Source organism: Carassius auratus, chromosome 5 (assembly GCF_003368295.1).
Source record: "Carassius auratus strain Wakin chromosome 5, ASM336829v1, whole genome shotgun sequence".
In the NCBI taxonomy this organism is placed as follows: domain Eukaryota; kingdom Metazoa; phylum Chordata; class Actinopteri; order Cypriniformes; family Cyprinidae; genus Carassius; species Carassius auratus.
This window is the reverse complement of record NC_039247.1, coordinates 21,715,218-21,728,477: the sequence shown is the minus strand read 5'-3', so window position 1 is coordinate 21,728,477 and position 13,260 is coordinate 21,715,218. Positions and strand designations below refer to the sequence as shown.

The 13,260-nt window shown below is 37.5% G+C and overlaps 2 protein-coding genes across 2 annotated transcripts; one reads left to right on the top strand and one right to left on the bottom strand.

Annotated features, from left to right (window-relative positions):
- Nucleotides 1-553: 553 nt before the first annotated feature.
- LOC113081129 (DNA-directed RNA polymerase II subunit RPB11-a) lies at nucleotides 554-2,289 on the bottom strand. The gene is made up of 4 exons (XM_026253167.1): nucleotides 2,153-2,289; nucleotides 1,590-1,679; nucleotides 1,322-1,496; nucleotides 554-868 (listed from the first exon to the last, which is right to left on the bottom strand). Exons 1-4 carry the CDS (start codon nucleotides 2,203-2,205, stop codon nucleotides 833-835), a joined length of 354 nt encoding a protein of 117 aa, XP_026108952.1. The 5' UTR covers nucleotides 2,206-2,289; the 3' UTR covers nucleotides 554-832.
- A 3,457-nt stretch (nucleotides 2,290-5,746) lies between these two features.
- On the top strand, nucleotides 5,747-9,735 carry LOC113081094 (neutrophil cytosolic factor 1). The gene is made up of 11 exons (XM_026253143.1): nucleotides 5,747-5,897; nucleotides 6,025-6,105; nucleotides 6,351-6,426; nucleotides 7,199-7,364; nucleotides 7,606-7,667; nucleotides 7,759-7,881; nucleotides 8,402-8,509; nucleotides 8,616-8,733; nucleotides 8,844-8,957; nucleotides 9,087-9,253; nucleotides 9,349-9,735. The coding sequence occupies exons 1-11, from the start codon at nucleotides 5,826-5,828 to the stop codon at nucleotides 9,492-9,494; spliced, it is 1,233 nt and encodes a 410-aa protein (XP_026108928.1). The 5' UTR covers nucleotides 5,747-5,825; the 3' UTR covers nucleotides 9,495-9,735.
- Nucleotides 9,736-13,260: the final 3,525 nt, after the last annotated feature.

Genomic DNA, 13,260 nt, shown 5'->3' with positions numbered 1-13,260 from the left:
TTTAACGGTAGTGTGTTTAACATGTTAACACAATAGTCTGGGCAAAAAGAAAAAGCTTAATCAGATTTCATTTTATGGAGGACCCTATTCAAATGCTATGATGGCGACAGTATAGTCAGCTCATTTAAGCTCAAAATCCATGTCAAGACGAGTGCTTTTCATATTGTTGTTGAATCACCAGCTCATTCTTCTGAAGTAAATGTTGTTCAGGCTCCAACGCTTCGCACCTCAAACATGATCTTATTCCTTTTCAACCACAGTTAATACCCTACATCTGTCCAGTGGAGTTTAAGCTACATTTGTGCATCACTTTAATGCGTATCCTCCCCCATGAAGATCCTAAATAGTTCCCATATTGAAATCCACGAGCTTCACAAACCCATGAAACAATAAAGCCACAATGTTAAGATTCAAATAAATACAAGTTAATGTATTTCAATTAAAAAAAAACATTTATTAAAAAACAAAACACACAACAAAAAAAAAAAAACATCCCAATTAAGTGGTACACTGAAGAGGAAATTATTTCCTTGTACATAAATTAAGTGTGCGGTGAAATATTCTTGAAGAATGTTGAAGATTTCATTGTTTCATTATACCAACATCCTCTGTTAGAAAACCAAAATTGGAGGAAGAAGTCCATAGACCTAACCTCAGTGTTGTTAGAGGCTGTTCAAAATCTCTTTTACTATTTATTATGAGAGCTTGTCAACTGACCTCATAATATTTAATGAAAATAAATCAATAGGCGTATTGAAGCCCATCACAGAGACCCAGTTCAAGAGTCCATTGTGTCTTAGCTTAGCTGTCATCCAATGGAGTGTGATGGTCTTCATTCTATTCCCTCTTGCTTGTCTTTGATGGCAACCTAAAATGAAAAAAGCCACATCAGTTTCTGGAATATAAAATCCAGACTCCTTCACACGACAGTTCTCCGTGTGGATCATTTGTACTTACACAAACAGGAGACGACTTATGAAACTTCAAATGCCTAATTCACAACATGTGCCCTCTAATATTATAAAGCTAAATATTTAGCTTTATTCTCAGTGCAATGGAAAATAGTAAAAAAAAAAAAAAAAAAAATCAATATGGTGTATTGTTGATATGAACATAAAATTATCCCATGAACATAACATTATCCCACCGAATATAACAGGCCTTACTCACTGAAGTTCCCAACTTAGTTATAGGTTGTTTAAATCCCTTACTGTACGTATTAGCAATAATAATAGTGATGCTTGGCCTAGCAAATTTCACTTATAAATCAAATCTTGTCATCCCTTGCTGAACTGAAACAGACTATGTATATGACACACACCCTGAATCGCTCTTCCAGCAGGGACAGTTCACTGATCAGATCAGTGATGGCATTCGTGAAGGCTTCCTGGGGACTGTAGTCTGGTGTCGTCTGAACACGGATCACTATCTTGTGCTCCAGAGGATGAGGAACCTTATATCCAGCAAACAGCACCTGAGGGTCCTTCAGCAGTTGTCTTATGGAAACATGTCATAGGATGAATAGAAAAACCAACTCTGTAATCACAACATATACGAGTCATTTGGCCATCGGATGCTTGTGCACTTACGACCGGATGATGTTCCCCAGTGTGTGATCCTCTTTATTCAGAGTGAACAGACATGCATTTGGCACCTTGGTGTCTTTAACTATTGTGATCCTGTAAAAAACAAAAAGAAGTTGAACAGTAATATTATGCTGTTACTTCCCTTTACAAACTGTACTGTTATGGGACAGTGATGGTGATACTTTTATACATACACTATAGTTATTTACATGATACTAAAAATGTCACGGCGGTACCAGGTCCATAACCGCTTGTTTATGAATCATAAACAATGTATTTACATTTGTATGTGTGTGTGTGTGTAGAGAAAGAGAGAATTATATATATATATATATTCAAGTCTAGTGTATAGCTTGTAAAATAAATGCGCAGTGAAGTATTTGTTAAGTTAAAGGGCAGTATCAATTAAGTCGTGTAATGCTTGTAATGCACACTGCTTGTCGTTAGCCAACAAGCTAAACACTTCTAACTCTCGAATACCACCTAAATGAATTTCTTTCATTACAGGTTTTAGTCAGTTCAGTTAGTATCAGTTACTATTAAAGACTGCGTTGTATTGCACTTACTTCTTTTCTCCTTCAAATAGCAAAAAGGACTCGAATGCCGGTGGCGCGTTCATCCTGTTTGAAAACGAGTAGCGACGCTGCTAATGGACGCACATTGCACTGCGCATGCGCATTAGACGTCAGCTCTTCAGTGCAGTGTCGAGTGAAGACCGCTGGAGGGCAACGAGGAGCCGTAGATAAATTATGAAAAGAACGCTTTCTCTGAACATAGCCTATATTTTATAGATTTCAACACAGATACCAATATGTCAACCTTTACTTTTCTTTATTGTAACCAGTTTATGCTGAACTTATTATTTGTGACTATAGATGGCCAACAGTCTCAACAATAAGTTCATTCTTAATATGTCTATAATTTAACTTTAACTTTTGAATTGTAACTGGGTATCCTCTCAGTCATGGGTCTCTCTCTCTCTCTCTCTCTCTCTCTCTCTCTCACACACACACACACACACACACACACACAGAGTTGCACAGTTTAGGTGCTTTATTATTGGCATGACAAATATATTGCCAAAGCAATTCAGCATTGTACACAGTAATTCAAAACCTAAAGCTCTTCTTTCACGAGCTCATGGACATTTCCGTACAAGATCGAAAGTAATTGTCAGAGAGATATTGAAAAATGAACCTCCTTGTATGGCGTATCCAACCTTGGATGGAGGCAGCATCAGTAACTCCACATGCCTCTTTCATTGTCTGGAGAAGTGTCACGTTGACATAAGGATGATGATCATACACTTTCCAGCACCATGTGGAGAAAAAATTCCTCCATAGGGTTTAGAAAGGGTCAGTATGGAGGCAGGTAGACAACAGAACAATGGGAATGAGTAACAAACCAGTTTTGGACTTGATGGGCACGATGAAAGCTGACATTATACCAGATGATGGTCTTCATTCTGTAGACCTTGAACAAGTATATCACAAACAGCATCCAGAAAACGTATGATGTGATCAGTGTTATAGGGACCAAGTCTGGCATGATGCTGCAGGACACCATTCTGTGTAATTGCAGCAAACATTGTAATGTTTCCGCCATGCTGCAGGGAAATTGACAATTGCCCTCTGTCCAATGACATTTCTTCCGCTTCTTCCGGTTTTGCTGAGATTGAAGCCCACCTCATCCACATAAATGTATTCATGGATGAAAGCATGGGCATCCATCTCCAAAATTCTCTGTAAAATACATAATAACATGTAGATGCACATCCCAGTAGCTTGACTTGGCTGGTGTAATGCTGATATATTGGAGAAAGTGTTGCATGCATAGGTTCTTGACTCTGTCACAGTTCCTTGCTCTTCAGTGAACTTGTGACCCCCCACCATGCTGCTCTGTAGAAGATTCAAGAATAGTGTGAGTGTGTGCCATAAACTGTAACATAATACATACTATTTTATACAATATAGTCAGAATGTCTTCTTTTGATTCGTTGTGTTTGAAAAAGGAACTCAAGATACTTCCTGCAAGATATTTGTGTGTTACATAGAGACTGTCTGTGGAAGGAAGAGAAGTCTTTTGTCAGAAGATTAAGAAACTGCTATAAGGATACTACCAATAAGTATTAGTGTCTTTTACTAACATGATTCACACTTTTTGCAGTTCGTTGAGTCACACCTTTTGCAATTCTGTGAGTAAAATATAAACTGTGATTTGGCAATTCAGAAACTGTCCTTTGAAGAAATTAGATAACTGAGATTACTTTTCTATTTAGTCATTAAAGCAAATCAGTCCTCAATGCAAGCAGTTCTTAGAGGTTATTACTCATTCTTCACAGTAATCAGTCAAAAGTTGCAATACAAGCACTGTCTAGTTACAGTGTCTTGTCTGGGAAAGACTAAAGCAGTGAGATATTTGCTACACAATCTCACCGTTTGTTTTCTTGATTCACCTGTTTCCATAGTTAATAGTTATAAAGTTACTCAGCTGCCACATTGTATCAGGAGGAGACTGTATAAATAAAATAATATTGAGTTTTTGTCCGAAAATGATTCGAAATGATCTCTGATGACAGCCTAAAATCAACAAAGTGATGTTATCACCCACACAAAGTCACAAGGAAAATGCATGGGAGATAGGGAAACGAGAAGTTAGAAGACAAACAGTCCAGACATCAATCAAAAAAAGCAAAAGAAGTGTTGGTGTTTATGTGGGACAATGTCAAAAAGAAATCATGCAGACCACGAGACTTTCACAACTTCCACATTTGATGGGACTTCAAAAATTACTAAAATCTTCACTTTTTTATAATTATATTTAATTTATAATTATATTTATGTGGTAACGCCTTTTGAAAAATGTCACTACCTTTTGCATGATTTACAAGGAATCTTCACAAAAGTGTTAATGATTAGCAGTTTTTATATTGATGAATTTTTTTAATTTTGTTTCTTTTTTATATATATGCCTTGTATTTTCAACCTCAAAAGCTGAAAATAACTTAAAATGACTGCATTTTTAGAAACAAATGTTATATAAAATACAATATGTTAATTCATAATAAATATTTATATATACTATACTGAAGCAAAATAAAAATGTATGAAAGGTTTCTAAAACTCTATTATAATATTTGAATATTTTTGAAAACAGCAACTTCTTTGCATTTTATGGTTTGTGGTTACATGTCATCACAGATCTTCCAAAATCCCCTGTGAAATCTTCTAGCTTGAGAAACTCTGACACTATAAGAAAGTAAATGTGAAAATGGTTATGAAGCTTTTATAAACTGATTTAGGAAGTATTGTGGTGTTTCAACATAACAGCCTGTTTCCAGCAATATTCAGTGATATCTAACTACAAAGCAATTTGATGATCAAAAAGAGGAAATAAGTCGACAGCTTGAAAAAGTGTTTGTTTTTACAGTACCTTCCTTCTCTTTTTTGCTAAACAAGTACCTCTAAAGACAAAGATGTGAACGTGAGGAACTGTTCATAGAAAATGCCTGCCTTAACTGTAGGCCAACAATGACCTAAACTATGAAAAAACTAAACAATGACATATTTGAAGAGGTTTTTCCAGCTCTCTTTAAAACATAATATGTTGAAATATATACATATTTATAGATCTGTCTTTAACAATCATTTTAAAGGGATAGTTCACCCAAAAATGAACTTTTTGTCATCATTTACTCACCTTCAAGTTGTTCCAAAGTTTCTTTCTTCTGCTGAACATGTGTTCACTGTATACCTGCAAAGTCTTTATGTTTGTCTTCCTGCATTTAAAGATGGCTCCTAAATTGTTTTATAATTGTTCTTAGGCTGGGCTTGTTGGTCTTTACTCATTATCTGTCTAGTTTCTTTCTTAATTTCCTTTGATTGGTTGACCGATTAAAGTAATTTACTATTTTCCTTCATATTTATCAATTGAAATATTTACTATTGTGTATCATGCAAAATAGTTTGCAGTGGCAGTATATTCTTTATCAGCCAAAATATGTTAATTATCACACAGAAATAAAGTGAAATACACTTAAAGTCAAATGTTACACACATAACTAATTCTGGAGTCTCCTATCTGTATTTCATCATCAGGTTGCGATGGCCATGAGGGGAATAGGAAGTGCTCGAGTGGTTGCGCCTCCCACTGTAATAGTCTATAAAATCTCCATAAACCACAGGTGATCATAAGAGCCAAGCACACTCTCTTAACATCCCTTCAGCTGTGTCGTGCAGGATGGCTGAATCGTACGTGAGACACGTGGAACTGTTAGGCTTCGAGAAACGATTCTTCCCCAGCCAGCACTATGTAAGTAAGCTACTCTAAAAATGGTGAAATAGCAAGATAAGGATACTGTACAGTATACACATTAAACAAGGAATGTTTTTAGGTATAGAACAATACAATCGTTTCAATTTCATTTCCTGTACTAAAGGTGTACATGCTCATGGTTAAGTGGAGTGATCAATCTGAAAAGCTGGTGTACAGACGCTATCCAGAAATCCATACATTTCATGTAAGTCTCGTTTTCAGTTCTCTACGATTGAAAGTATAGTAAAGTGTTGCACTTTCCTTTCCCTAGCTGATTTCATTTTCATTACTGCAAGCCTTTCCTATATTTCTAATCACGCTGTCATATTTGTATTAAAAAAACATAGCCTAAAATCAGACTGCAACATAAATGAATATATATATATATATATATATATATATATATATATATATATATATATATATATATATATAATTTCTTTTTTACAGAAAGCTTTGAAGGAAATGTTCCCAATTGAGGCAGGAGACATTGACGGCAATGACAGAATCATTCCCACATTACCAGGTAAATTCTTGTGTGACTAAAGCACAGATCTTCAGATCATTTGATCCACTTTCAGAAAGAACAAAACCACATATCCTAAACGATTTGCGAAGTTAACAGGATCTACAGACTTACGTCAAGCAATACATGAGTCGACGTAATGTGATAGTTTCATTGTTCAGACAATACAGAAAAAGCTTTTGGTTCTCAGTGGTCCTGTGTGAAGAGGAAACATCTGCTTATTGTCAAGCATATCAGTTTATTAACTGAGAAGTCATAAAAGGTACATGGCACATAATGTTAAATCTATTCTATTTGCATACCATGCCTTCTTGTTTTGGGGTTTTTTGAGTTTGAGTTTCAGTTCTGCAAATTATTTTCTGATATTGGGACTTGCTGATAAGTGTTTTCTTTGGACTTTCCAGGCTTGCATGCAAGTTAAAGAGATATTGTAACCATGGGGTCACAAGAGTTTGTGCAACATGACCATACCACAGAGTTGTCTGCAAGTAGAGAGAAGGATTTCTCACACTTGTGACAAAACTCAGTGTGTAGTGCGGTGTAGTGGTAGTTTATATAATATACAAACATATATAATAAAAGTGAAATGAAAAGAATTACGAAATATGTCAAATGCAGCCATTCAAATGTACTCCGTTATAGCAGGCAAAATAAATATTGGAATCATAAAGTCAAAATAGTTTGCACATCACAACAATACTATAAAGTTGCCTGCATTAAGACAATAAAAGTGTCATGTTCCAGCTCACAAACTGTCATTAATCTCTCTCAGCTCCCAAATGGCTTGACAATCAGAAGACGACAGAGACGAGGCAGGTGACTCTTGCCGAATACTTTCATTCTCTTCTCAACCTGCCTCCGAAGATCTCCCGCTGTCACCTTGTATGTGACTTCTTCAAAATGCGGGCTGAAGATGAAACTCCACCAGCACCGCACCCGTAAGTCTGTCTGGTTAAAGTTAGCTGGGGCTGTGGCTTTTTGGTTATGCACATGCTCAGATGCTTTGAGCCATAGTCGTTATAACAATCCATGTTCAAATCCTGCATATGATGTTCACAGATCATGCCCCTACATAAATTAGCAAGCCCAAAAATAATAATAAAAAACTTCAACTGTGCTTTTTGCTAAAGAATACAATATTTACAAGAATCATGATGTTTTACTTTTGTCTTTCTGTAGATACAAAAGAAATGAGACCTTCATTATGTCCACAAACAGAGCACGGGGCAACACCACATCAGGTAAGAACAAATTCTCCCTTTGATACAATCTATCCGCAAATGCCTTATGCTATTTCCCAGCAGGATTTTATAGCTGGTGTTCTTTGTGCAGAAATCACCGGGCCCATCATGCTCGAAAGCTACAGAGTGATCGCAGACTACAGCAAGAGCTCAAAGTATGAGCTCTCTCTAAAGATGGGAGACATGGTGGACATTGTGGAAAAAAGCCCAAATGGTGAGCAGGAAGTGAAATGTGGCTGCATTCAAAAATTATTTAATCTATTATTAATAATTGTAATGCAAAATATCATTGTTTTAATTAAATACAATCCAAATTTAATTGTAAATTATATACAATAATATATAATTACTATATGCATTACTATATAAAGAAATGTATAGAATAATTTGATCAAAAGTGACAGTAAATACATTTATACTAAATATTTGTTACAAAGTATTTATTTAAATTAAATTACAATGTTAAACTTTCTATTCATCAAATACGATCATTAAGCAACACTACTGTTTTCAACATTGATTATGATAAAATTATGATGTTGATAACACTTTTATATAATAAAACAGTTATTTACATGATACATTACATGATTTACAGATAATACATGTTGAATTGTAAGAACAATCTTGAATTGCACAACCACTCAGACTCCCTTAGCTCTCTTTCCACAGATTCTGGAATATCAGTAAAGGGTAAAGCAGGTCTGATGTGTGGTGTGATCTGATGTTTACAGGCTGGTGGTTTTGTCAGTGGGAGTCCAGGAGAGGCTGGGTGCCAGCTTCATACTTAGAGCCTCTGGATGGAGCAGATGATTCAGACGAACCAGAGCCTAATTACACAGGTCAGTGTGTATTGCCATACTGCCACTGATACGAGATGCACAACACTATCTAGGGAGTTATTAATTATGCTGTTCGGATTGTACTGATGATATTTACCCACACCAGGAGAGCTCTACAAAACCACTAAAGGGTATAAAGCTGTGGAAGAGGATGAGTTGACTCTCGAGCCAGGAGAGACGATCGAGGTCATCCATAAACTTCTTGATGGGTGGTGGGTGGTCAGGTATGAGTCATCCTCTCTAAATTGAACCCGATGGTGTTTTGAAACAATCGAAATGCTTGCAGTCATTTGATGAGTCATAATCAAATCAGATTCCCAAATGTCTTATACAGGAAAGGAGAAGATACGGGCTTCTACCCATCCATATTCCTGTGCAGGACTGGAGAGAGGAAAGAGGTGGATGCGGAGAAGGACGTGGTCAGAAGAGCAACACCACCACCAAGAAGGTATAGAGCAATGTGTCTACGAAGCGCAGCACATATTGAGTTAACAATGACTGAACACTTCGATTGATCCCAATTAGAAAATATCAGATTCAAACGTTTTGTTTTTCTCCTATTTATTTTGGCCAACAGGTCTACCATACGCAACGCCCAGAGCATCCATGCTAAGGGACGCCAGCGAATCACTCAGGACACCTATCGAAGACAGAGCCGAAGGTACTTACAGCAGCGAGGAAAACTGAACTCCCAATCCAGGAATGGGACACGATCTCCACTGCAGGAGAGGAAGACAAACAGAGGTGTGCATTCTCCATATCTATGTTTTTTTCACAGAGCAGGATAATTTTTGTTTTTGTTTTGTTGCTTAAAATGTATTCTGTTTCTGTTTCTGTAGATAACATTGCAAACTCAGGCTCTCCTCAAGCAGAAGATCAGGATGAAAGTGTTCCCGTCATTCCTCCTCGGCCCAGTCCTCAGCTCATTCTGGAGCGCTGCACTGAGAACACATGCAAGAGAGTCAGCATACATGAGGCCAACTGAAGCGACGTGTTAAATCTCAACTTGAATCTGTTAAAAATGGTCACAGGCATTCGGATACTTGTTTAAACAAATGCTCTGTTCATTCCTGCTTAGGCCAGAACCTGTTATAAGCTATGTGTATGACATTTTGTTTATGTCCTCAAGCCAGCTATATATATTCCAGTATGCATTTAGTTTATGTCTCTATTGTTGATGTTTTTGTAAACAGTGACAAATAAGTAAATAAACCATATAAATCAAATGCATGGTGATATGTCATGAAAAATTTCCCTTGGTGCTGTGATATGGTCAGATAGTAATATCAGTACATGATAAACATATTCATATGCTAAAATTACCTACAAACAATATTGTGGCAGTACCATGGCATCAGATGGAAATGTCATATTAATTTACTACATACCAACCATGGTACTTCCAATGTACTACCAAAGTTCCTTTCCAAAAATCAATGGTAGTTTCATTGAAATTTTTATACTTTCTGTAAGTACATCTGTTCACACTTAAGCTACTAACTACTCCTACTCTTACAGATATTTCAAAGAATTAAGTTGCATAAAAAAAAACTGTAATAGCAATGTACTCTTGCTAAACTTTTCTTTGTGTTCAGTGAAGAAATGAACGAATAACAGAAGTTACTCGAATGTAATTGAAACGGGAAACGTACGTCCCCTACCGTTTATTGCGACCATTAATAGTGATGGGTGACATGGGTCGTTCTTGAACGATTCGTTCTTTTTGAATGATTCTTTAATATGACTCAGGAACTACGAGTTGTCTCAGCGCGGAATTCGTTCATTTTGCGTTGACATCAGAACAGGAAACAAAAATGATTAGTTCACCTCCCGAGTCATTCGTTCTGAAACATGTAACATTTTATTTATACTCTGCTGACATGAACGAAATGACTTGAAAAAGGACTCGTTCATTTAAGCCGAGCGAGATTCAAAGATCCGAGTCAGTGAATTGATCCGAAATTCGCATCACTGCACGTCTGTACGTCTTGCGTCAGCGCCGTCATGACCGCCTCCGAAGAAAACATGAGCATGTTTTCTTCGGAGAAACCTATGCATAAAACACACAGTAGACGTATTTCACATTATATTACTGTATCTTTAATTTCAGACGCCGAGCCAGTTTGCAGAGTAAAGGACATGCTCATGTGTGAATTATATTATGTGATAAGAAATATTTGAAACGGTTTTATAAATATATTATAGAGGATTTTTTGATCAATGAGTGTGAGTATTGAGAGATCCTCTAAACAAAATATAGTACAGTATGCTATGGTATCATATAGTACTTTGGTCCTGGAGGCACATTGTCCTGCAGAATTTAGCTCAAACCCTAATTAAACACCCCTGTGAGCTTAACTCTGCAGGACAGTGTCCATCCAGGACCGAAGATTTCCATCCCTGCTCTGAGTCTTATTGTGTCCAAAAGCCATGTTAGTAGTATAAATGGTATTAATGTGCTTCTCCAAAGTGCTTAAGAGAATAACAGATATAGAATTACTATGGCATATGTAAAAAAAAAAAAAAAAAAAAAAAAAACATTTAAGGCCATGCTTATACCATAGTTGGATAATCCTCTTAATTATATTAATATTCTGTATGGGTATAAAATATTTCAGAGTTTATGTAGTAATTTTGTATATTATGCAGGTGACTGTCATAATGGCTTTAATCAACATTTGTTCCTGTGCCCATCGTGGTTTTCACCTGGGTCTCTACCACTCGAACATTTAGTGCCCCAAGAAAGCGGGAGCAGCGAGATGAAACACCTGTGTTCCAGTATGTTTGTCTCCAGGGAAGGTGTTTGTGTGGGGCTTTAGGGATCCCAAGCTTTGTAGTGCCGGACAGTGGCAGAAAAAAGCCCAGGAAGTACCAGCTCACACCTTAGCTCCACTGAACAGAAGGTGATGTTCTTCCCTAACTAAACAAACTCAGCAGCATGTGGATATGGTTTCACCTTACTGGCATGTAATAGCAAAGATCTGACCAAACTGTGGGGCAATGGCCTTAACAAAGACTCCCAGCTGGGATTTCAACGTACTCAACACGACCGACGTAAGAAACCTCCAAAACACCATCGCAGTCCTGTCAGTAACTCATGTGCTCTTGATGAAAACTACCCTAACAAACAAGTTCCAGGGGTTTGGAGTAATCAACACATTATTTGCATGGTTCTTAAAAAAAAATTATTGTTAGGGAAGTAGGGTCGTTGCAGTAAAATGTTTCTTCTCTGATGGTAACTAATGTGAAAGTGCTCTTCAGCACTTCCTATTGAACATGGGATAGTGGCTGATGTTGATGATCCACTCAGTTCCTCTTTGAAGGAATGAGCTGCTTATCTACTGGAACCATTACAACTATTAATAAACCACCTCTTCCTCAAGGGCACTCCTAATTCAGCTGCTTTGCCTTGTGTTTGCAGATAAGAGTTCAGACTATGTCCTGGAGCCGTCTCCAGTGTCTCTTCCACTGGTGAACCCTCAGGAGACATGAATGCTGCAGGTCTCAGGTGGTCACAGACTCTGAGAGCGGTCAGCAAACACCGTCTGCTTCGTCATATCTGAGATTTCTTGTCATTAGAGAGCGCTTTTCTGTGAAGTTGGGTCTTCTCAGAAGTATTAAAGTTGTAGTTACGTGTGCTCCGATTCTATGTACAGTAGATGAATCAGAAGAAAAGGAATAATTTGGATGGATTAGATATTGGTTTCGACTCAAATCAAATCATACTGCTCTAGTGTGAGGAGTCCTTCATGTCTCTCTTTCTCTCCCATCAGTTTTCAGCATGGGTAATAATGCTTATGGCAGTGTGGGAGGAAGATTGTGGAGGATGAAGTGTACAGGTTTGTCCTTCAGCAATATAAGCCCAGTGTTCTTCACCATTATATAGTGGTGGCTAAACAAAAAACAATTTCTTTCCCTGTATCCCATTAGCTTTATATTTTAACCGCTGTTTATGTCTTTAATCAGTTTTATTTCATGAGTTGCTTAGAGTGAAATAATTATTCAGCATGACGGGGAAGTGCTCGACATTGACCCTTTAAAGATTTTGGTTGTAACATCAGAGGCAATACTATCAACTCAAATATGAACCTTTTTTTTTCTCCCCAAGTAAAGCATGGTGTGTACTCTGGTTTAATTTGCTAGTAATCTTTCTGAGCATATGGCTGAAGCTTCTTTAATTGAACTTGTGTTTGAAAATGGCTGTCCTTTTCCTCTGTTGCCTACAGTGGCAATTTTTCCCTATGCAAAGTATGATATATAGGCAAGGCCTTTTTTTTGTGAGTGTCACTCCATCTGTCCTGCTCCTCTCATCCTGTAGGTGGCTTGTGGGCAGGATCACAGTCTGTTTCTAACAGAGGCTCAGTGTATGCCTGTGGGTGGGGCGCGGACGGACAAACAGGTTTGTTTCACCATCTGTGTGTGATTATCTCTGTCTCTTTTTGTTCCACTCCTTGCCACAAGGCATTTTCCGAAAAAATGTATCCAAGACAACACTCGGTGACTCATGGCTGATACTTGTACACATCAGACCATGTGACCCTTCCCTCAGGATTCGGGTCTGGTCCGTCAGAGGAGATCTGGCTGGGGTCAAAGTTCAGCAGGTGGCCACATACGGAGACTGTAGTTTGGCTGTGTCCACAGATGTGCAGGTTTGTGGTTGTCACTGAGGCCAGACCGGTAAAGAGCACAACTGGCAAACAAATATAAAAAATGATTGAACCAATGGTTCACCGTCATAGAATTGACACGAA

Excerpts from the sequence above, each read along its gene's own strand:
- LOC113081129 (XM_026253167.1), bottom strand. The coding sequence starts at position 2,205 with ATGAACGCGCCACCGGCATTCGAGTCCTTTTTGCTATTTGAAGGAGAA. Across the intron at positions 1,680-2,152 it reads CTATTTGAAGGAGAAAAGAA|GATCACAATAGTTAAAGACA; the intron begins GTAAGTGCAATA and ends TGTTTTTTACAG. Across the intron at positions 869-1,321 it reads TGCTGGAAGAGCGATTCAGG|GTTGCCATCAAAGACAAGCA; the intron begins GTGTGTGTCATA and ends TTTTCATTTTAG.
- LOC113081094 (XM_026253143.1), top strand. The coding sequence starts at position 5,826 with ATGGCTGAATCGTACGTGAGACACGTGGAACTGTTAGGCTTCGAGAAA. Across the intron at positions 5,898-6,024 it reads TCTTCCCCAGCCAGCACTAT|GTGTACATGCTCATGGTTAA; the intron begins GTAAGTAAGCTA and ends CCTGTACTAAAG. Across the intron at positions 7,668-7,758 it reads ACGGGGCAACACCACATCAG|AAATCACCGGGCCCATCATG; the intron begins GTAAGAACAAAT and ends TTCTTTGTGCAG.